The following is a 21,839-nucleotide window of genomic DNA, read 5'->3' as shown; positions in this document are numbered from 1 at the left end:
CCATCTTTAGAATGTCCAGCTAATAAAAAAAGGTGGTTTAACTGTTTCTTGCAAAATAGTAGAAATTTTAATTATATATCTTTTTTAGATTTCACCCGGTGAAGGTGCGACGCATGTCGAAGGCGTGGTAACGCGCGACAACAGACGATTTGACGCTATCGCCGAACAAGTACAGCGTAAAGCCGAGCGTCTGTTACTCAATAAGAAGGTATGAATAAAATGTATCTCTATGTCTATCTGTATGTCTATAAATTTGTTCAGAAATATTGCCAATGAGTACTGCGGTCACCGACCCGCCTGCCCAGCGTGGTGACTATGGGCAAAACACATGAGTTCACGTTATTTTTGGCGTAAACTTATGGAGGCCTATGTCCAGCAGTGGACTGTATAGGCTGTAATGATGATGATGATGATTGCCAATGAACAGTTAAATCGAGCTATAATAATAGAAAATATTGATTACAATTTTTTGTGCAATTTTTTTTAAATTTTTAAATTTGTAAATACCTTATTTGTAAAATTTAGTTTTAGATACTTAAAAAAAATAGTTGAATTTTCTACCAATCTCGAGTATTGCGTTTAGTAACACGTTTGTGTTCTTTGATTGAAATACTTTAATTTTTGCTAAAAAAAAAATTGCATGATATTTTAGAATCTGTGGATAACGTAACTGTCTGTCGACCGACTGCCTTCCTTTCCCGCAACTTTTGCTGAAGGTGGTCCATATATTAGAGTTTACTTAACTAGGGATAAATGTAACAGTCTAACGTTCTCCACCCTTCCCTTCCACACAGCGCTCACTGTAGGCGCTCGGTATATTATATACCGAACTAGTTGTCAATGTTGTCGATATGTCTAATGCGGGGGATCATCACTTTAGCCTAATACAGTCCACTGTTGGACGTAGGCCTCTACAAGTTCGCGCCAAAAATGGAGTGAACTCATGTGTTTTGCCCATAGTCACCACGCTGGGCAGGTGGGCTGGTGATCGCAGGGCTGGCTTTGTCGCATCTAAGACGCTGCTGACCGTCTTCGGCCTGTGTATTTCAAAGCCAGCAGTTGGATGGTTATCCCGCCATCGGTCGGTTTTTAAGTTCCAAGGTGGTAGTGGAACTGTGTGATGATGTATGCGCGTGCGCCCCCAGCGCTCCCTGGAGGTGGTGGGCGACATGGAGGAGCTGGTGGAGTGGCTGCGCGGCGCGGACGCGCGCCTGCGCGGCGCCGAGCCGCCGGCCGGGGACGCGGCCGAGCTGCGCGCGCAGCTGGCCGAGCTGCGCCCGCTGGCCGACGACGTGGCGGCGCAGCGCGCGCGCGCGCGAGACCTGCTCGCGCAGGCCAAGAAGGTATGGCCCGTGACGTGCGTCGGGTGCGTTCGCTACTGCGAGGGACGATCGCTGTCAGATGTGCATGATAACGATCGGGACCGGCAGTTGAACGTGTTTCGTGTTCGCGAAGGGGAGACTCGTAACAACGGACAACCAGATCTAAGATCATAAAAGAAGTGGTCAGCCCAGATTTTTTTAGGAACTCATTTTTATTATCTTAATATATAAAATTCTCGTGTCACAGTTTTCGTTGCCATACTCCTCCGAAACGGCTTGACCGATTTTCATGAAATTTTTTGTGCTTATCCGGTATTTGAGAATCGGCCAACATCTATTTTTCATCCCCCTAAATGTTAGGGGTAGTCCACCCCTAAATATTTTTTTTTTATTTTTTAGACAAAATTTTTAATTTCTATTTTTTTATGATACAACATTAAAAAATACACACAACCCTAAATTTTCACCCTTCTACTACCAACCCCTATTTTAAAATAGCGTTTAGCGGCAAGACAACGTTTGACGGGTCAGCTAGTATCATCTAATATACTGAATTTATTATACATTTTTATTTGTAAATTTCATTTTATTATTAATTAGCTCGGTGAAAATCGACTTAGTTGCGGATCTTCTACCATTTGTATAAATACAAATATCAATACCGAAAGGAAATCGAATCTCTAAGCCGACGTTTCGTTTTCTCTCTTTAAAATAAATGTCATTCAGAGATAACATTGTATTCTGCCGGTGAAAGAATCATTAAATCAGTCCAGTACTTTCGGGTGAATCCATGACAAACAAGCCGTACGTACGTGCAGGTGCTCCGCGAGTGCCAGTCGGGCGAGGAGGCGCGCGCGGTGCGCGTGCGCAGCGACGAGTTGCGCGAGATGACGGAGGAGGTGGGCGCGCTGTGCGCCGCGCGCCTGGCCGCGCTGGAGCAGGCGCTGCCGCTGGCCGAGCACTTCGCCGACACGCACAGCGGGTGAGTGGCCCCCCACACACACACACACACACACACACACACACACACACACACACACACACACACACACACACACTACGGCTACGTTCCACTTAACACCCGCAACGATTGTAACACCCTCCATATCGCCCCACTGTGTTCGTCGTCACAAAATATTGGTGGGTCAAAGTGACAAGAGATCAAACGCGACAACATCGTATGCCCGAAATTCAAGTATTATAAATATAGTTTTAATAATCGTTAACCAATTTTACGATTCTATGCGCAATTTTCTGAAATTTTCATTTCGTAAGAAACATCTTCAAAGTATTAGAGGATTAAAAAACTTAAAAATATATAAAAAATCAGTAAAGTTGTTCTCAAGCTATTGCGCGACCAATGAAAATAGGGATATACCTATATATATAATATATATTTTGATTATATTAAAAAAATGTACCTAGAGAGGATCCGCTCAGTTGCTTTATAGAATCAGATATACCATTATTCAAGAAAAAAAAAGTAATGTAACTACCGTTTTATCTAGATACTTTTCCCTCATCTACGCTAAGTTGATTTAAATGAAACATTTATATATATACCAATTTTGTTAAATATAAGCAATTTGGAACCTAATAACATAACCGTTTTCTAACTAATACCATTATTTCGACAGCCTGAGCGCTTGGTTAGACGAAATGGAGAAACAAGTCAGTGCGTTGGCGCTGCCCGCGCTGAGACCCGACCACATCGCGCAACAGCAGGATAAGAACGAGGTAAGACACTAAAACACAAAATTATCACATAAATTTATTTTTAAACGAAATTTCTAAACACTTGATCAACTTGATAAAGATATAGTTAATTGTTTAGATTCTATCAACTAAAATATAACAAGAAATAGTCAAACAAGGTCTAACGAGTCAACATATTTACCATTCTATATGTATAACAACCAGATGATCTCAGAACTAAATTTAAATTTGAGTTTATACACTACACTTGAGCTAAATTCGTTTAACACTAATTTTTTCTTAAATACTTCTTAAAATTTGAACATTTGCAAATTCAGACACCATCAAAACATATTGAAGTGGTCAACAAAAAAAATTCTTTCCACCAGATGTTACAACAGTCAATCGCGGGCCACAAGCCATTAGTGGACAAACTCATAAAGACCGGAGAAGCGCTTTCCAAGCTGTGTGGAGAAGACGATGCGGCTAAAGTGCAGGATATTGTAGAGAATGATTGCGATCGATACAACGCTCTAAAATCTGAGCTCAGACAGAGACAGCAAGAGTTGGAACAGGTATGAAAGATGATAAAAAGTAATTATTTTACGCTAGGAATTAACTGAAAACTTTACATAATGTAGATAATTAAGAGTAAAAACGTATCAAAACTTGTTGGTAATTACATGATTTAATCTGTGGTAAAAATTATAAAGAAACCAATAAATACACGATGTCTATAATGTCGAAAATTCACACTTTACCAAAAATTTTTCATCTTCAAATTATCAACAAAAGATACACAGTACAGTTCGCTTAAACCGAAAATAAAAATCATCATATCAAGAATTTCGCTCTGGCGGGTACATCGTTCCATAGCTTAATTGGCTAGAGCGCCGACACGGTCAGTCGGAGACGCGGGTTCGAATCCCGCTGGAGCGGTCAATTTTTGATATGATATTCAAAAAATGTTTAGAATCCCTAATTTTTGGGTAAACACAAAAATAAAAATCGTACATATACACAGTATAGTTGCAATAGACATAGTCATGTGTGTGTGTGTCCAGGCGCTGCAAGAGTCGTCAGTGTTCGCGGAACGTCTGGAGGGCATGGTGCGGGCACTCGCGGGCGCCGCCGACCAATTGCGACACGCCGAGCCCGTCTCCGCCCATCCGCATAAGATACAGTAATTACGCCTTACTTTTACTCCCTTTTCAACCCCTCCCCCCTTACTGGCAAATTTGTCTCAAGTTCTTGAACAACGTATCTGATTTTCCCCAAATTTAAGTTTTCTATATATACATAGTTTTTAAAGCGTAATAAACTAGTTTTCCTATATTGGAGTACTTATAACGAAATATTGAAGAAAAAAAAAGATAAGAATTCTTGATCAAGCATCCAATATTTAACAATATTACTTCTTCGACAGAGATCAAATCGACGAAAACAACGCTCTCATCGAAGACTTGGATAAGAGACAAGAAGCATACCGCGCGGTACAACGCGCCGCTAGTGACGTCATGGCTAAAGCGAACAAGAGCGACCCGGCTGTGAGGGATATACGCAACAAACTGGATAAACTTAACAAGTTAGTATGAAAATTTTCGGAAGAATATTTTTCCCATTACCATTCAAAAAATTATACCATTTTTTTGGTTTGTCATTGTTCTGTTAGCTTTTCATTTATGTAATATCTTGCTTATTTTCTAAACTAGAACATGATATGCAAGATATGCACGGTAAAAATATGTCTTGAAATACAGAAGTATTCCAAAACACTAATATAACTTTATGTATTTTTTATTATATAAATATTTATTTATATAATATTAATAAGAATATAGTGAAGATATACATAAATTTTTATTTATTATTAATATTATATAAATACCATAGACGTAGCATAACATTTTACTAATCAAAATATTCTTATAATCTTACGCAGACTTTGGGCAGAAGTACAAAAGGCATCAGGCGATCGTGGTCAATCATTAGACAGCGCGTTAGAAATGGCTCGTAAGTTCTGGGAGCAACTGGATACTGTTATGGCCGCCTTAGGAGAACTGGCAGACGCGCTGGCGGCGCAACCACCGCCGGCGGCCCAACCTCTAGCCATACAGGCACAACAGGTTGCCTTACAGGAGATAAGACAGGAGATCGACCATACTAAACCAGAGGTGAGTTGAGATGATAAGAGATTCTTAGGACTATACGTACTCTTATGCGTATACGTATATGATTCATAAAAACAAACTTTCTATGATCAATCGATTAGATTATTTTTTGACTTAAGTGGTATTGTTCTCCATTTTTAAAAATTTTGTAAGTAGTTCCTTTTTACCTTTCTTGAAATACTGCAATAGTACCAAACAATAAGCAAGCCTAAAAACGTAGTATCTCTTTTATTATTTGAGAATAGTTTTTTCACCCAGTAGACAAGAAAGAAAGACTGATATGAAGACCTATAGTAACCTATATTGCCTATAATATAATATGAGTTATTATATCGCCCAAATCTTAACATTGTCAGGTTGAAAAAGTCCGCAAGACCGGATCCACCCTCATGTCGATATGCGGCGAGCCCGACAAACCCGAAGTTAAAAAGCATATGGAAGACCTTGACAGCGCATGGGACAATATTACCGCGCTATATGCCCGCAGGGAGGAAAACCTCATCGACGCCATGGAGAAAGCCATGGAGTTCCATGACACTTTACAGGTATGTCTTCAAATTATATGAATACTGACTTAACAGATCTTGTTTAGTTTAGTACTAAACGATTTTAGTCAATTCTAATTAGTGAAAATTCTGGAGTTGTTAAGCTAGCTAAGTTTAAGCTAAAAGCTAAACCGAAAACCAAAAAATTTAAACGCTTTTGTAATTGTCTTAAGCAATATAAGCTTTGTAGCACGAAGTTGTTTTTCTTATAGAATCTACAAGAATTCCTTGACACAGCTGAAGAAAGATTCTCCCAAATGGGTCCTTTGGGCTCCGACATAGATGCCGTTAAACGTCAAATCTCCCAACTTGCGTCGTTCAAGCAAGAAGTCGATCCTCATATGGTCAAAGTTGAGGCTCTTAACAGGTAAATGACTCCACTCTACCTATACTCTATAATCTTCCAGATTATTTGAGCAAGATATTTTGAAAATATTAAAATATAACACGGTGATGGTAATAACATTGGTCGACCAAAATTTTTAGAAGAAACCAAACAAAATTTCTATTAGAATTCATAGTCAAATGTGTGTAATTTTAAATCCACCAGTATTCCTGAGCTTAAATTTTTATTAAAATAAATGTCCCTTAACATTAGAACCAGATCTTTAAATAGTATTAGTGTTTGCAGCAATCCTTTAAGAATTAACTACACTAGTTGCCATTCCACAATTACCAATATTCCACACGAATTTTCACGTAATAAAGTTACTCCATATTAATATTGTACTAATATATTTTTTATGTTCCTCCGCGCAACAAATCGTCTTGAGCAGGAGTTTGATGAGGCAAGGATTATTAATAAAACAAATTTTGAGTGTTTTTGTTTGCTTGTAATTTGTTATCGTGATAGTAGCGCTATTATATGTCTCGTGATACTTGTATTATATCTATGTGCAGTCAAAATACTATGTCAAAAATTTTATCCTACATTGTGTTGTCTTTTAGGGCCGAAAGACTAATACTTGTCTTCTCCATTCTACGTGACATTTGTGAAATCATCTGTGCTAATTTGGCACTGTTGGAATCCAATAATCTGAATGAATTAATGACTTTAATACTTATAATAATAACTTCATTATTTGTAAAGACACACAAACATTAAGTCTGATTTTAAACTAATTTATCGAATAGGAAAAAATATAGGTAGCAAACACATTTTTTTTTAATTATTTGATCAGTGTTAAAATCAAGAAAAGTAAATATGCTTCTGTGAAATTTTGAGCAATCAGAAAAGCGGATTATTATATCTATTAAAGGTAGCTTAATCTTCAAAATTTCATACATGAATAAAAATAAAATATAAAAACCCGTGACTATAAATATTTCTGACTGTACGACGATGTTTTTTAATTCTATATATTGTTTGTCAAAGCTCGTCTTGTGTTGTCAGTATTAATATGTAATTTTAATGTGTGTGTTCTCTGACTAATACTGTATAATTCAGTTTATGTTACTGTTATATTATGTACATGTTGTTTTACATTGATTAATAAGTATTTATTTTAACAGAGTTTTAGGAAAACTTAAAAAAAAATCAATATTTGCATGTCTGCTTGTAGATGAGTAAAATTATAATCATTGGAAAACTTAATATAAATATAAATTACTTTTTTCTAAGGACTGCTATTATGCTTATTCGACATTTATTTTTGTGCTTCAAAATATAACTAAGCTTTGACAATCTGAATTGCCTACCTGACAAATTGTCCCTCTTTGTATCTTCTTCTAAATCTTCGTCTTATATTAGTATATTGGTAGTCTTATTACTTACCACTTGTTGGGTGCCTGAGCCTTAGCGAAATGTTTCCGTTATTGACCGAACATATTCCCGGTGGTGGAGCGGGCCGGCGGTGGTGCCGGCGCCTCGGTGCGCTTCTGAAGGCTTATCGCAACTCGGTCAGACGTGGGGATTGGGATTGGTCAGATTGGGGATCCGGCTCGAAGGACCACAATGTTGGGTGCCTGAACCTTAGCGAAATGTTTTATATTTTAATGTTAAAATTAGAAAGAACTATAGGTTCAAGATGTTTATTAGATTTAAATGTTATTAATGTTAAAGAATGTTAATGAGTGCATCCGATGATAGACACGGTGAAATATGCACTGAGTAACAACATGCACAGCGTCGGCCTAATTTATTTAGTGCGGCGCCATGCATGTGCGGTGTTGTTTTGCTGAGCAACACCTAAATGCTCGGTAATTGACCAAACACCACTTTTAATTACTTTTGAGACAATAATAAGAGAAAATAATTTGCTGCAATTTGCACATTATCATATTAAGCTTGTGATTTAAAAAATAATGGTGCGATTTTATGAAACTATTATGCAAGTGAAACTTTTTTTCGGTTTGTTTTGTCGGGTAGGCATTTGAATACCAAGGAACACTTGCATGAATAAGTAAAAATATAAATGCTATACGGTCAACTGAAGCAAGGCTATGGGCGGCGCGATACTGGCTACACTGGCTGGTCTGCCATGCGTCTTTCACTTTATCCTTGACCGGCTATATTACGACATGCGATAGATGAGCGAAAAGTTTACCTTTAAAATTTTAGTTAGGCCACTCTGGTTGTCACGGGCTTTTTAACATTATCGACTAAAGTCCAGTTCCTATATTCAAAAACGATTCGTTTTGTGACTATATGAATCGGGGGCTACCGACTGGAAATCATCGACACGTACATAACGCACATTAAACACGCAGACAAGCGGCGGAGTTAACGGAGCGCACGTCGTCGGAGCAGGCGTCGGCCATCAAGGCGCCGCTGGGCGAAGTCAACACCCGCTGGTCGGCGCTGCTGCGCGGCATGGTGGAGCGCCAGCAGCAGCTGGAGCGCGCGCTGCTGCGCCTCGGCCAGCTGCAGCACGCGCTGCGCGACACGCTGGCCTGGATCCAGCACACCAGCGACACGCTCGACACGCTCAAGCCGGTACGTGGCCCACACACACACACATGGTGGAGCGCCAGCAGCAGCTGGAGCGCGCGCTGCTGCGCCTCGGCCAGCTGCAGCACGCGCTGCGCGACACGCTGGCCTGGATCCAGCACACCAGCGACACGCTCGACACGCTCAAGCCGGTACGTGGCCCGCACACACACACACACACATGGTGGAGCGCCAGCAGCAGCTGGAGCGCGCGCTGCTGCGCCTCGGCCAGCTGCAGCACGCGCTGCGCGACACGCTGGCCTGGATCCAGCACACCAGCGACACGCTCGACACGCTCAAGCCGGTACGTGGCCCACACACACACACATGGTGGAGCGCCAGCAGCAGCTGGAGCGCGCGCTGCTGCGCCTCGGCCAGCTGCAGCACGCGCTGCGCGACACGCTGGCCTGGATCCAGCACACCAGCGACACGCTCGACACGCTCAAGCCGGTACGTGGCCCGCACACACACACACACACATGGTGGAGCGCCAGCAGCAGCTGGAGCGCGCGCTGCTGCGCCTCGGCCAGCTGCAGCACGCGCTGCGCGACACGCTGGCCTGGATCCAGCACACCAGCGACACGCTCGACACGCTCAAGCCGGTACGTGGCCCGCACACACACACACACACATGGTGGAGCGCCAGCAGCAGCTGGAGCGCGCGCTGCTGCGCCTCGGCCAGCTGCAGCACGCGCTGCGCGACACGCTGGCCTGGATCCAGCACACCAGCGACACGCTCGACACGCTCAAGCCGGTACGTGGCCCACACACACACACACACGTACTTATACGTATATGAAAGCGTGCCAAATTATCTACAACAAACAATATCGACGCACTCACAACTATTCGGACGAAAATAAGAACATTCGCATTGAAAGCAGATTTTTATTTTTTATATACCGAATAGAAAAATTAAGGGAAAAATGGAACGAAGTTAGAGTTTAGAGTCTCACTGACATGACACGCAATAAATATGACAAATAAAACGCTTTCAGAAATGAGATTTCATTATCTTATACCAACCTACTAAAATATATATAGATATATAACCTAATTCGATATACTTAAAACAAACAAAAATACAGACAGGAACACTAAACACTGTCGTAGGCTACCAAATTCAAAGCTCATAATTTTCAGGTTGCGGGTGATCCTCAAATCTTGGAAGTAGAACTAGCCAAGCTAAAGGTGTTAGTGAACGACATTGCGGCCCATCAACCCAGCGTGGACTCGCTCAACGAGGCGGGCGCTCAGCTCGTACAGCAGGGTACGGGTACGTGTGTGCGCTGTGCTGCTTATAACAGGGGACTGGTGGAAATGGCATATCCGATGATCTCAAAGAGAAGTTGCTTACACTTCTTTTATTTTATTTTCAGTTGATGCCATTCCTATTATACCTCTGATCTTATTTCTTTTTAAGGGTATAAACACAATTCAATATTAAAAAAAAAAAAAAAAAAAAAAAACAAAATATGATTACAAGGAAAATTAAATTATGTTCGATTTCGTGTTTTCCCTATAATTATAATAATTTAGACTTGAAGTTGTGTGGTACTATAAGAAAAACGAATTATCTTAATCAAGATAAGTCGGCTAATAATGATATCACTAAAATTAATTAATTCTTCTTATTAATTAGCTGTAATGCTTATGCTTTTTTTTATCCATGTCATAATACAAAATTTGTAATAATTAATAATCATCTTAAAAGCTCTGATGAACTAAAGAATACGCCAAAAAAGGATCTAACGTTTTCGCTTATAACAATTGAATAACGCAAAAATATATACTACATAAAATATAACAATACTAAATGACATTTTTAATTTTAAAAATAATATAGGTTCAGACGAAGCTGGAGAAACTTCAGAGAAATTGGCAACACTCAACAGAAAGTGGCGCGAACTACAACAGAAGGCAAGAGATCGCCAGGCCGAACTAGAGGACGCCTTACGCGAAGCCCAAAGGTAAAATGAAAACCTAATTATACATTAGTATATGAAATTTCTGAAAAGAAAAAAAAAATCGGTTAAGATATATATTGCTGCAATTTTTGAACATGGCAATCATTGAAAATTAAATCGTTTCGTAATTTTGATTTTAGTTATTACTTATTATATTGTCAATTTTATATTACTATATTGTACACTACAAATACCTTATTAAACCAGCTTTAAAATAGTTACTGATTGTGTAGTAAAACGGCCTCCTATTTTACTACACAACCTCATCCAAAAAAAAAAAAATCTGTCAGCCGTGTCTTCCAAATTACCAAATTGTTTTCTTCTTAGCCCTAATGACAAACAAAATGAACAAGGTAGTAGTTACTTACATTTTATTATATTTGTTAACAGCTTCAACGCAGAGATCGGCGATCTGTTGTCGTGGTTGTCAGAAGTGGACAGTGTGATCGCTGCCTCTAAACCCGTCGGCGGTCTGCCTGAGACTGCTACGGAACAACTCGAGAGGTTTATGGTACGTGATATAATTATGGTTTTGTATAAAAAGTAATTATTTTATATAATCAAGTAAAATCGTAGAACAGTTACAAAATAATGTTCAGACAATACTTGAAAGAATTGTATTGTTATCGTCGATAATCATCAAGGTAGACTGGAAAAATTCGTCGTGCTAGCGGTAATGTCTCCTGTTACATCATTACATTATAAATCTCCTTTTGATACTTTTATTTTATGACGAAGCCTACATAATAAATAAGATTAGATTTTTAGTAAATCATTGTTTGAAATTTCATAATTCTTGTATAGGAGGTATACAACGAAATAGAAGCCAATAGACCAAAGGTCGAAGCAGTTCTGCAGCAAGGCCAGGAGTATATCAAGCGCCAAGACAAACCAAACCCAACTTCCCAGTTACATCTCAACCTGACCAATCTCAAGTCCAGATGGGACAATGTCACCTCCAGGTAAATATATCTTTAAGACAATTAGGATCAAGCTTAATAACTTATGGCTGAGAACAAAGTTTTTAAACTTGATTTTGCCAATGTTTTAAAAGTATTCATTGTATTGGTGTATTTGATACATTATATTTTTTAATAATAATAATTATTATTATATTGAATTTTATTCTTCACAAGTTGCTTCTTTTTACAGTGATTTAATCCTGTATTTCACTTGACTGTTATATTTAAGATGAATATCCTTTAAACAGGGCGTCAGACAAGAAGATAAAACTGGAGATAGCTCTCAAAGAAGCTACCGAATTCCACGACGCCCTGCAGGCCTTCGTAGATTGGTTAACCAGCGCCGAGAAGAACTTGACGTCCGCTAAACCTGTCTCTAGAGTCATGGAGACGTTACTGAGTAAGTAATACTGGTATAATTATTTCAGAACTACGAAATACTATTTGATCAAATTAACAAAACATTGAGGAAGACCGCCGCACAATATCTTGCCGAAAATTTGTAGCTGTTTGACTAGGGAAGTGACTCAACCTTACAGGATATTACAGAAAACATAATATTATTCCTAAGTAATATTATGTTTCTGTGGTGAGTAATGTAGCCAGAGCTTCTGGGGAGGATCGGAGCTAGTGTTGGTAACACCATAACAATGCTCCTGGTATTACAGACGTCTGTAAGCTACAGTAATCGCTTACCATCAGATGAGCCGTATGCTCGTTTACCACCTTTGTTCTAGAAAAAAGTGGGATATGTTTCCGAACAGCCCTCATCTAAATCCAAACTGAATCCCCAGGCCAAGTGGAGGAGCACAAGTCGTTCCAGAAGGAAGTGTCGTCGCACCGCGAGAGCATGCTGCAGCTGGACAAGAAGGGCACGCACCTGAAGTACTTCAGCCAGAAGCAGGACGTGATCCTCATCAAGAACCTGCTGGTGTCCGTGCAGCACCGCTGGGAGCGCGTGGTGGGCCGCGCCGCCGAGCGCACGCGCGCGCTCGACCACGCGCTCAAGGAGGCGCGCGAGTTCCACGACATGTGGTGGGTTGCACTCTTACCTACCACTTCTCCATTCAGTATACCCATCAACCCCAGTGGGGTAGCGTAGCTGAGGTCACTTGAAACTGTCAAAATATAATTATAAAAAAAAATCAACTCTAGGTGACCAAAAATGTATCACTAAATACAGATAATATAAATGACGACGATATTTAAAGTAAAGTAAAATGAATATTAAAACCTAGCTACCTGAGAACCTTCCATAAAGTGCAGTAGTTAACATTCGATTTTTCTTTCAGGACCAACTTGATGACGTGGCTGAACGAAACCGAACAGCAATTAGACCAGCTCAACTCTGAGACAACCGTTAACGATCCAGAAAAGATCAAACTCAGGTAATGCTCAAAAATCAAGAATACATATCATTGGATTCATTTCCCGTAAATTGCAAATCTTTTGAGAAACCTCGCTGTTGAATGCACGAGGTAACTTCAGTCAATTTGTTCATGTTATTTCTTAAAACTTAGACAGATTTATAGATATTTAAATTTACTGCTCTTGTATCAGAATAATAATTTTCTGTCCATAGATATACATATAATGTAATAATAATAATGACTAGCCCGTTGGCGCAGTTTGTAGTGACCCTGCTTTCTGTTCCGAGGGTTGTGGGTTCGATTCCCACCCCGAGTCTGGGTGTAATATAAATATTTATTTATATATTTATATATGTATTATTTATAAGTATGTTTATCGAAAAAAAAAATAATGTAGCTATATACCAGTCGGCTGTAACCTATAACACAAGCATTAAGTTGCTTACTTTAGGAACAGACGACCGTGTGTGTACTGTGTAAATATTTATTATTTATTATTATTAATTAATCAAACAATCGTATCCAATTTAATATATAAATTGGACTGATATCTTCTAAGATGTAGGTTCAAAAAAATCCAACTGTTTTTCATAATATATTATTTTCTATAACAGACTGAACAAACACCGCGAATTCCAAAAGGCCCTAGCCGCCAAACAGCCAGTATACGACCAGACCAGTAAGACCGGCAAGCAACTGAAGGATAAGGCTCCCAAGACTGACGAACCTGTGCTCAGGAATATGCTGTCTGACCTGAAGACCAAGTGGACCACTGTTTGCTCCAAGGCTGTGGACAGGTAATTGCATTTAGATTACTTTTAAACTTTTAAAGCTTACCACTTCTCAAATTAGGTTCAAATGTCGAAATATGACAATATATGTCTCACTTGCTTGAACTAAAATTTGTTTGATAAATAAAATGTTAATGTAGTAAAAGTAAAATGGCGACCCGTTGTTATTAATGAGCTTTACTAACGACCTTTGACCTCTGAAAAAATTGTAAGTCGCCTGCGTGCCTAAAGGGCTTATTTCAACTGGTCAATTTAAACTTGGCGTTCTTATTTACTGCGATTGGTTTAAAATTCTAAATATTATATATACCTTAAATTGACGCACGTATGAAAATTTTCAAAAGAGAATTGATTTTCTTACTGTACAGTATTTCAAGCGTATTCATGAGCTAATACGTTCCAAAGCTGTAGTCTCTTCATAATAATATTATTAATAGAAATGTACTGAAAGATTACTATTCGTAAGCGATTTAAAAGCCTACTCAAGTAAAATACATTTTGATTCATTTATATTATAAATTTTTATGAATATGTTCAACAGACAACGTAGGCTAGAAGAGGCGTTGCTGTACTCCGGTCAGTTTACGGACGCAATGACCGCACTGCTGGAGTGGCTGGAGAAACGTCGCAGCCAGCTGGCGGGAGACGCTCCCGTGCACGGCGACCTCGACACTGTCATGGCGCTCATTGAGCAGCACAAGGTATGTCAATTATGTCTTTATATCTTTACGCTACCTTTTTTTATGTCACTAGTTCGTCAAACAAGCGTACGGCTCACCTAATGGTAAGCGATTACCGTAGCTTATAGACGCCTGCAACACCAGAAGCATCGCAAGCGCGTTGCCGACCCAATCCCCAATCCCCCAGGAGCTCTGGTCACCTTACTCACCTACAGGAACACAATACTGCTTGAAAACAGTATTATTTAGCTGTGGTCTTCTGTAAGGTCGAGGTACTACCCCAGTCGAGCTGCTCCATACTTTGAGCAGGAAATTCCTGCTGTGCCCTACCTCAGTTAATACTACCTATTCTATTCCTACCTTTTTCCTACATGTGGAACAAGAGGCCGCTTTGGGATTATGAAAATCGTAAAAGCATTGTTCGTTGAAGTTAACAATTGCAAAAGAAAACTTTTTTATCTACAATGGACAAAAATATGTCATCGTTCCATATTTTTCCAGCTTCTCTCACTCATAATAGAAAACGTTATATTAGCTGTTAAAAATCCGTTTTTCCCTAAGATTTGTTTCGATCAGCAGCAGTGCATATGGTTAATTTACTTACATTTTTAAACTAATATTATTATCAAATGAGAGCAGAACTTTAAAATATTGAGTCTAGTAATACTTATTATTAAGTTTTGAAAAAAAAAATCTTTATAGATAGGTTTATTTGTCATATTCTTTCTTTCGGTAAAAAAGTTGACTTGATTCTTATTTTGTATAACTTTAAAGATTATTTTACTATATAACATTTCAAATAATTAATGACTTTATTGTAGCAATTCGAGGAAGATCTACACTCTCGCGAGCAACAGATGCAGTCTGTCCTCAAGACCGGCAGAGATCTTGAAGCTACTGTAAGTTATAACAAATTAATTTTATTTTCAACAAATTTATATTATTAAAATGCACTATAATGCTTTTAAAAGGTCCTAAAAAGAAAGAAAAAAAAAATCGGCTATGCTGATATACAAAACTACTTAAAGATTAAGAAACTTTATGTGCTACTAAATTTTGTTTTTTTTTTTTATAAAGGTATGTTTTTATATAGGTACATATGTAATTTTGCTAACGTATATAACGTATATTGTCTTTATATCCTAGGTTCCTCTTGAAGACGCTAGCAACATCAAAAAGCAGTGCAGTGAATTGAAACAGGCTTGGGACACAGTACAAAGCCTCAGCGAAGCAAAGGCGAGCAAACTTGAAGGAGCTTTGAAGGAGGTGAGAATGAAACATACGAAATATGACAAATAATATAATCCGTACCGTCTTTCTCAAACTTAAAATATAATCGAATGACCGGTAGATTATTTAAAATATATGGTATCAAAAATTGTATTGGTAATTACGATCTCAAATCGAAATAGTTTCTATTAAGAAATTCAGTATCAATTTTCTACTTACTCATACAAATTAGTCGAAAAATGTCCTCAAATTTTGTTAAAACAGCAATAACTTAATAAATACTGTTAATAACGAAAATTTTTGTATCACGAATTTGAGTATTCTTCTGACCTATTATGAGCTGACCAAAAAGAACTCTAAAGTTTAGTTGTTATATTTTAACTTACGGTCCTTAAAATTTCGGACACGCCCCCAAACGAATCGTTCTATATATAGAGCGCGCGGTTTTAACTAAGCGTTTTAATTTGCTAATGAATCTTTAAATTTAGAAACTGCTTGCAAAACGAATCGTTGTAAATATAGGAACGGAGTTTAACCAAGCGTTTTGTCTCAGGCGGAGCGTCTACACAAATCAGTGAACATGCTACTAGAGTGGCTCTCAGACGCCGAGACGCGGTTACGGTTCGCCGGACAACTGCCCGAAGCGGAAACTGAGGCGACGCTACAGTTGAAAGACCACGAGAGATTCATATCCGAGCTGAAGGACAAGCAAAGGGATAGGGACGACACCGTGGCCCTGGCTCACGCTATCCTGGCCAAGGCGCATCCTGATGCAGTGACGGTCATCAAGCACTGGATCACCATTATACAGAGCCGCTGGGATGAGGTACGGTTTCTGCATCATTATCGTTGTTATATATGTGGGGAGGGTCAGGGTTATAAAGATGAGGTACAGTGCAATGCTTCTGGTGTTACAAGCTTTTATAGGCTAAAAAACACACTTCTTGTCTGGTACCATAGCGTAGTTGGTAGTGACCCTACTTTCTGCTCCAAAGTTGTGGGTTTACCACCTCGAGTCTGGGTGTAATATTTATATATCTTTATTAAGGAAAATATATTTTTTCAGTTGGTTATTACTTATTATTCTGACGTTAGATAAGCTACCTTAGAAACAAAATACTGTGTCTGTGTGTGCTAGCCGATCCGCGTCTTTAAGTGGCTTAATATAGTTATTTATTTATTTATATAAGTAGGATCGAAGTCTGATTAAGCTATATCCAGGTATATGGGCTGTAGTTATGCTGAGTTTTATCAAAAGCGTTGTGAAGAAGTAACCTTGTTACGATAAAATAATATGTACAATTCACCGTACCTGTACAATTCATCATATACTTATTAAAACTTGTTAATGATTATATATTCATGTACTTTCTATTTAATATACAAAGACTAACAAGTAGTAATTGGGAATCTGTATCTCGAATTGCTTGTCACATTTTTTTTTACTAGAAGTTTTAACCATTATTGTTTGATCTTTAATTTTTGATAAAGATATACTTATTCATAATTACAATTTAAGATAAAAAAATTAAAATAATATTTGTTACAAATTTATTTGCAAATCTTTTCCAAAACTCACTCCAACTCATAAAACGAGTGCAAGATATTGAATTTATATTTAATGAATACAATACATAAATATGGAATATTTACAAATAATAATTCGCAATCGCTTAAAACCTTGAAATGATAAATAAACGTCAAAGATTATTAAAAAAAATTTAAGATAAAATATCTCAACCTTAAGCCAAACAGTGAGCCTAAGATATCCTATCTTATCTCAAATATTGATTTTCATATACAATTTCAATATCAACTCGCTGAGTGTTGGTTTTAGAGGGATGTACTAAAGTTTGTTTACATTGTGTCAAGAAAATGTTTTCTGATTTAAGAAATAAGCCTAGGAAATTGACAGTGACTGTGTTGCCAGTCATACGGATATTTAGTAAAGTTTCCGCGGGTCAGGTAAATTTTTATATTATGTTTTTACTCAATAATAATTATAGAATGTGAATTAGCTGTATATTTAAATTTTTTTTATGGTATTGAGCATTAAAAATTTAATAGTATTAAGATTCGAAGCTGCAATTTTTCGCTAATGATCCTAATGGGCCATCTCGGCTTTATCTCGCCTTCCTAATCTTTAAGTTGTAAAACAAAATTTTTTGTATTTCAAGTAACATATGTAACTCTGATTTCAAAGCGTGTTCCAGAACCGATGAATTACATTTTTATGCTATATATGAAGTTAGGCCATAATGAGGCCATTTGGAAGGAATTTAACTGTACGAAAACTGACATAAAATAACCCTTATAAAAGATGCAGATCTACCATTATGAAAATATTGTAATAACAATATCTTTTTTAAAATATTTTGAACTGCATTGGTCATATTTATGTCCAAAATTTTCTACAAAGTGGTTTAAAAATTTGAATTGACTGACTGGCTGATTGTCTCAGGTATGGCAATGGGCAATGCAACGCGGTAGCAAGCTAGAAACTCATTTGCAGAGTTTGAAGGACCTGGACCTCGTACTCGAAGAACTGCTGCAGTGGCTCACCGGACTGGAGACCACGCTTATTGGTAAGATATACACCAAAGGTATTTAAGAATTTATTGCATTATATAAGAAATAAATGTCTATAAATTATACATCTTAATCTTGTACTTAATTGTCAAATTTGTTATTCTTTTTTAATTCTTCTTTGATAAAAATATATACTTGGTAAAATATATTATACTTGGTAAAATATATTTAAAAATATTAATGAGATTGATATAATATTTGCTTTACTATTATTCTCATTGCTAATACTCTTTTTTTTTAATAAGATTGAATTGACTTTCTCGTCTAATGCAAAATATTTCAATGTAAAAGTGGACTGTTTAGCGATTAAATATTGCTTCCTTTTTCATTGTGTATTAAAGTTTTATAATTGTTTTTATTTTCTAATTAACTACATAATATATTTTTATAGCTCTAGAAGCCGAACCTCTACCAGAATCGATCGAACTTCTAGAAGGTCAAATAGAAGATCACAAGGACTTGATGGAACACACGCAGAAGCGACAGAACGAAGTCGACAGAGTCTGCAAAGCTTACCAAGTATGTTTAATGTATATTTTGAAAAGTTTGAATTTTGAACGTTTTATGTGACGTCAGCAGGGTTTAATATGGCGGGTGTATCAAGTTATGTGGTAAAAGTCGTGTATTCGTTAAGGAAATAATTATCACGCCCCTTGACCGATGAAATCTTAGTAAATTAGAGTGCCGTGTTCAAATTGAGAAGTTGAAGTAAACTAATTGGACAATACAATTATATTCTAATTGCAATATATAGTTTAGTACCTTGATTAGTACACAATTTTAGTTGGCAAAGGTCGACTATTGCTTTTTACCCAACTGCTCGATGCAAAGGAGTGTAATGTAAATACATTATCAGTCTTATTTTGATAGTATAGGATATGACACAAAATGTGTTTGATTCTGTTCTCTCTAATTTTCCCTCTTTAAATACCTAGGTCAAGAGTCAAAGTCAAGGCCGCGAATCTACACCACGCAAAGTATCAGCGAAAATGGCAACTAAAGGAACGCCGAGGTATGTTAGAGATAATTTTGATGTGAACTCCTGTACTATATGTTACTTAAAAGGGATTAAGTTATAATAAACCCAAAGAAAAAAGAAAAGAAGGTATTAAGACATAATTATAGTACAGGAGATTAAATCTGAAATATCTTTGTTATTTTTGTTTTTCTTTAAACGTATTCTTGAGTTATCGTCACATTTGTGTGTGTTCATATAAATTTAGTGATATTTAATTTAGCATTATCGCACAAGGCCATATTACATCATGATTAGCATTGTGTGCTCATAAGCAAAAAATTCACGCTTTCCGTATTTCGTTTCTCTTTCACCCGTCGCCGCCATCTTGTGACGTCATTGCATGGTGTGAATGTTGCCACAGTCGCGGCTCGCAACACGACCTTCATAGGGAGAGATCAGTATCACCAGATTATTATGGCAGTAGGCGTTACAGGTTTGTTTTTTTTTACGTTTCTTTTTTTTTCATAATTTCTATTTTCGTTATCTTTAATTTTTATTTTGTATTTCTTCTTTCGTTATTTTTCAAGTTCATTTCAACATTAAAAATTGTTTTGATTTTTTTTTTTATATTGAACTTTAATTCATTTGAAATAATTTGTTCTTATTATTATTATTTTTTTTTTGTTAATAAAACTGCAATGTAATATAACATCTACTACTGCCAAAATGCTTTTCATGTTAATATAAGCCTTAAAAACAAATAAAAAAATACATATCGACTGTCCCTACGTATAATATCGAAATTGAAAAAAGGCACTTTACATTTTTTACGCTGAATTATTTGTTAAGTATCGATATTGAGTATAAGCTCATGAAAAATGTGATTTTATGTGTATTTTATAGCATTTTCTCTTAACATTGTTGAATATCCTATCCTAATGTGGGGGGTAACACAAAAATAAAATCGCAGATAGCATTTTCTCTTTTTTCTTTGAAAATATACATAAAAAGTTGTTTTTTCATGCAATAAAAAAATAGAAATTTTTCAGTTTCGATACTGTACGTAGGGACAGTCGATATATATAACCTTTTTAAGGCTACTTTCATCATTCTCTTGGTACGGAATAACAAAACAAGCTTCGTCTCGCTCTAACATATGTAAATGTGGCTTTCTGTCTCGTTCTCTATGTCACGCTTGGCGACGGCAGGTCCAGGATACACAGTCGAAGTAGGAGAGGAAGGTTTGATGTGGTTTTTATACTAGGATTTTCTATTTCTTTTATCGTGTATAGAAAATAGGAAAACAGGGAACATTAAAAAATATATATTAACTTTAAATTATTTAAGTTTTAATGCTAGATGTAATTTTATTATATATTTATTTAATTTTTAAACATTATTTGGACGAAAATTGTTACGATGAATGATCTCTCTATAACGATTTGTTTTAACTAATAATTAGAAAAGTGTGTGTACAACTCACACACGGCCGAAGTGAAACTTGTGAAAAGTCGTAGGAAGGTAGGCCGTTGCGATTTGTTCTATGGACGATGATCCACGGTCTCGTGAAAAAGAAGATACACACACACATACAATTAAATACAAAAATAACAACACACACATACAATTAAATACAAAAATAACGTACAAGACCTACTACTGTGTTATGTTGTCAATAATTAATATTTTAGACTTTTTCCATTAAAAAGAATTTAAGTAATAAAAAGTGGATACTATTATTCTATTATATATTATTTTAAAAATCTTAATAATTTTCTATACACGATATTAGTTTGAGTGTTTTAGTAGCTTGGGTATTAGAAAGTTTGTTATAATATAATATAAGTTTGTGTGATACAGCTGTATATAGTATGTAGTGTCTATAATTGTATATAAATATGCCAATGAAACCGCTTGATATTACTAATGTTGTGTACATCTGTAATTTGTAGTTTAGTATTCGATGTTCTTGACCGTTGATAACATGCTTTCTTTTGACATCATAAAGTTCGTTTTAGTCTATTAATTATTTCTTGTAATAATTGATTCCTATTTCGGTTATATATCTACAATTATTATTGGAAATTCGTACCGGTTCTTCTGAGTAGAATTCACGTTCGGAATGCAGTGGTAGCTTGATATTAAAATAGAATCATCAGTGTACTATAATGGTATTTTTGTACAGCGATGATTAAAAAGTGTTTTTTAAGGTCTAATTGAATAAAGTTTTTTTTTTTGATTAAAATCAATTTATACCATAAATACTTTTTGCTAAATACTTTTTACGACTAGAGGATCTTTTTTTATAAACTGTGTCAAACTTTATTCATTTGAGGCTATAAATTGTAATTAATCTAAATAAAATAATGCGTAGAATATTTAATAACGGGCCAAAATTAACGGTAACTGATAAAGTTTCAGATAGTTATCTGGCGAATAACTTTTTTAATTTATAAAAGAATTTTATATACTTTTTCTTTTTCATCATCAAAATCCACTTCCACCAAATATATTATTCTAAACGTATAAAACCAAAAATTATCGAGATAATGTTCATTTCGTACGTAAGGTTATGGTAGGCTATCAGAAACTATCAGTTACTGGCACAAAGTATTGCCTTGAACTCTAAC

General features: G+C 36.7%; 1 protein-coding gene across 1 annotated transcript in view; it reads left to right on the top strand.

Annotated features, from left to right (window-relative positions):
• Positions 1–21,839, top strand: part of LOC123665777 (microtubule-actin cross-linking factor 1) — a 222,973-nt gene that overhangs the window by 183,900 nt on the left and 17,234 nt on the right. The window contains exons 71-98 of the mRNA XM_045600037.1: positions 89–208; positions 1,146–1,343; positions 2,141–2,304; positions 2,960–3,059; positions 3,407–3,592; positions 4,082–4,200; positions 4,444–4,602; positions 4,960–5,191; positions 5,545–5,733; positions 5,946–6,100; positions 8,443–8,668; positions 9,806–9,938; positions 10,509–10,632; positions 11,020–11,140; positions 11,434–11,591; positions 11,840–11,991; positions 12,386–12,626; positions 12,884–12,979; positions 13,576–13,758; positions 14,294–14,453; positions 15,254–15,331; positions 15,579–15,698; positions 16,216–16,488; positions 18,124–18,247; positions 18,643–18,770; positions 19,187–19,323; positions 19,490–19,496; positions 19,542–19,702. Of these exons, the coding sequence (XP_045455993.1) occupies positions 89–208; positions 1,146–1,343; positions 2,141–2,304; positions 2,960–3,059; positions 3,407–3,592; positions 4,082–4,200; positions 4,444–4,602; positions 4,960–5,191; positions 5,545–5,733; positions 5,946–6,100; positions 8,443–8,668; positions 9,806–9,938; positions 10,509–10,632; positions 11,020–11,140; positions 11,434–11,591; positions 11,840–11,991; positions 12,386–12,626; positions 12,884–12,979; positions 13,576–13,758; positions 14,294–14,453; positions 15,254–15,331; positions 15,579–15,698; positions 16,216–16,488; positions 18,124–18,247; positions 18,643–18,770; positions 19,187–19,323; positions 19,490–19,496; positions 19,542–19,702 (4,244 nt within the window). The remainder of the gene's footprint in view (positions 1–88; positions 209–1,145; positions 1,344–2,140; positions 2,305–2,959; positions 3,060–3,406; positions 3,593–4,081; positions 4,201–4,443; positions 4,603–4,959; positions 5,192–5,544; positions 5,734–5,945; positions 6,101–8,442; positions 8,669–9,805; positions 9,939–10,508; positions 10,633–11,019; positions 11,141–11,433; positions 11,592–11,839; positions 11,992–12,385; positions 12,627–12,883; positions 12,980–13,575; positions 13,759–14,293; positions 14,454–15,253; positions 15,332–15,578; positions 15,699–16,215; positions 16,489–18,123; positions 18,248–18,642; positions 18,771–19,186; positions 19,324–19,489; positions 19,497–19,541; positions 19,703–21,839) is intronic.

This window comes from Melitaea cinxia, chromosome 24 (genome assembly GCF_905220565.1).
Source record: "Melitaea cinxia chromosome 24, ilMelCinx1.1, whole genome shotgun sequence".
NCBI classification, from domain to species: Eukaryota; Metazoa; Arthropoda; class Insecta; order Lepidoptera; family Nymphalidae; genus Melitaea; species Melitaea cinxia.
This window is presented reverse-complemented; position numbering and strand designations above follow the sequence as displayed.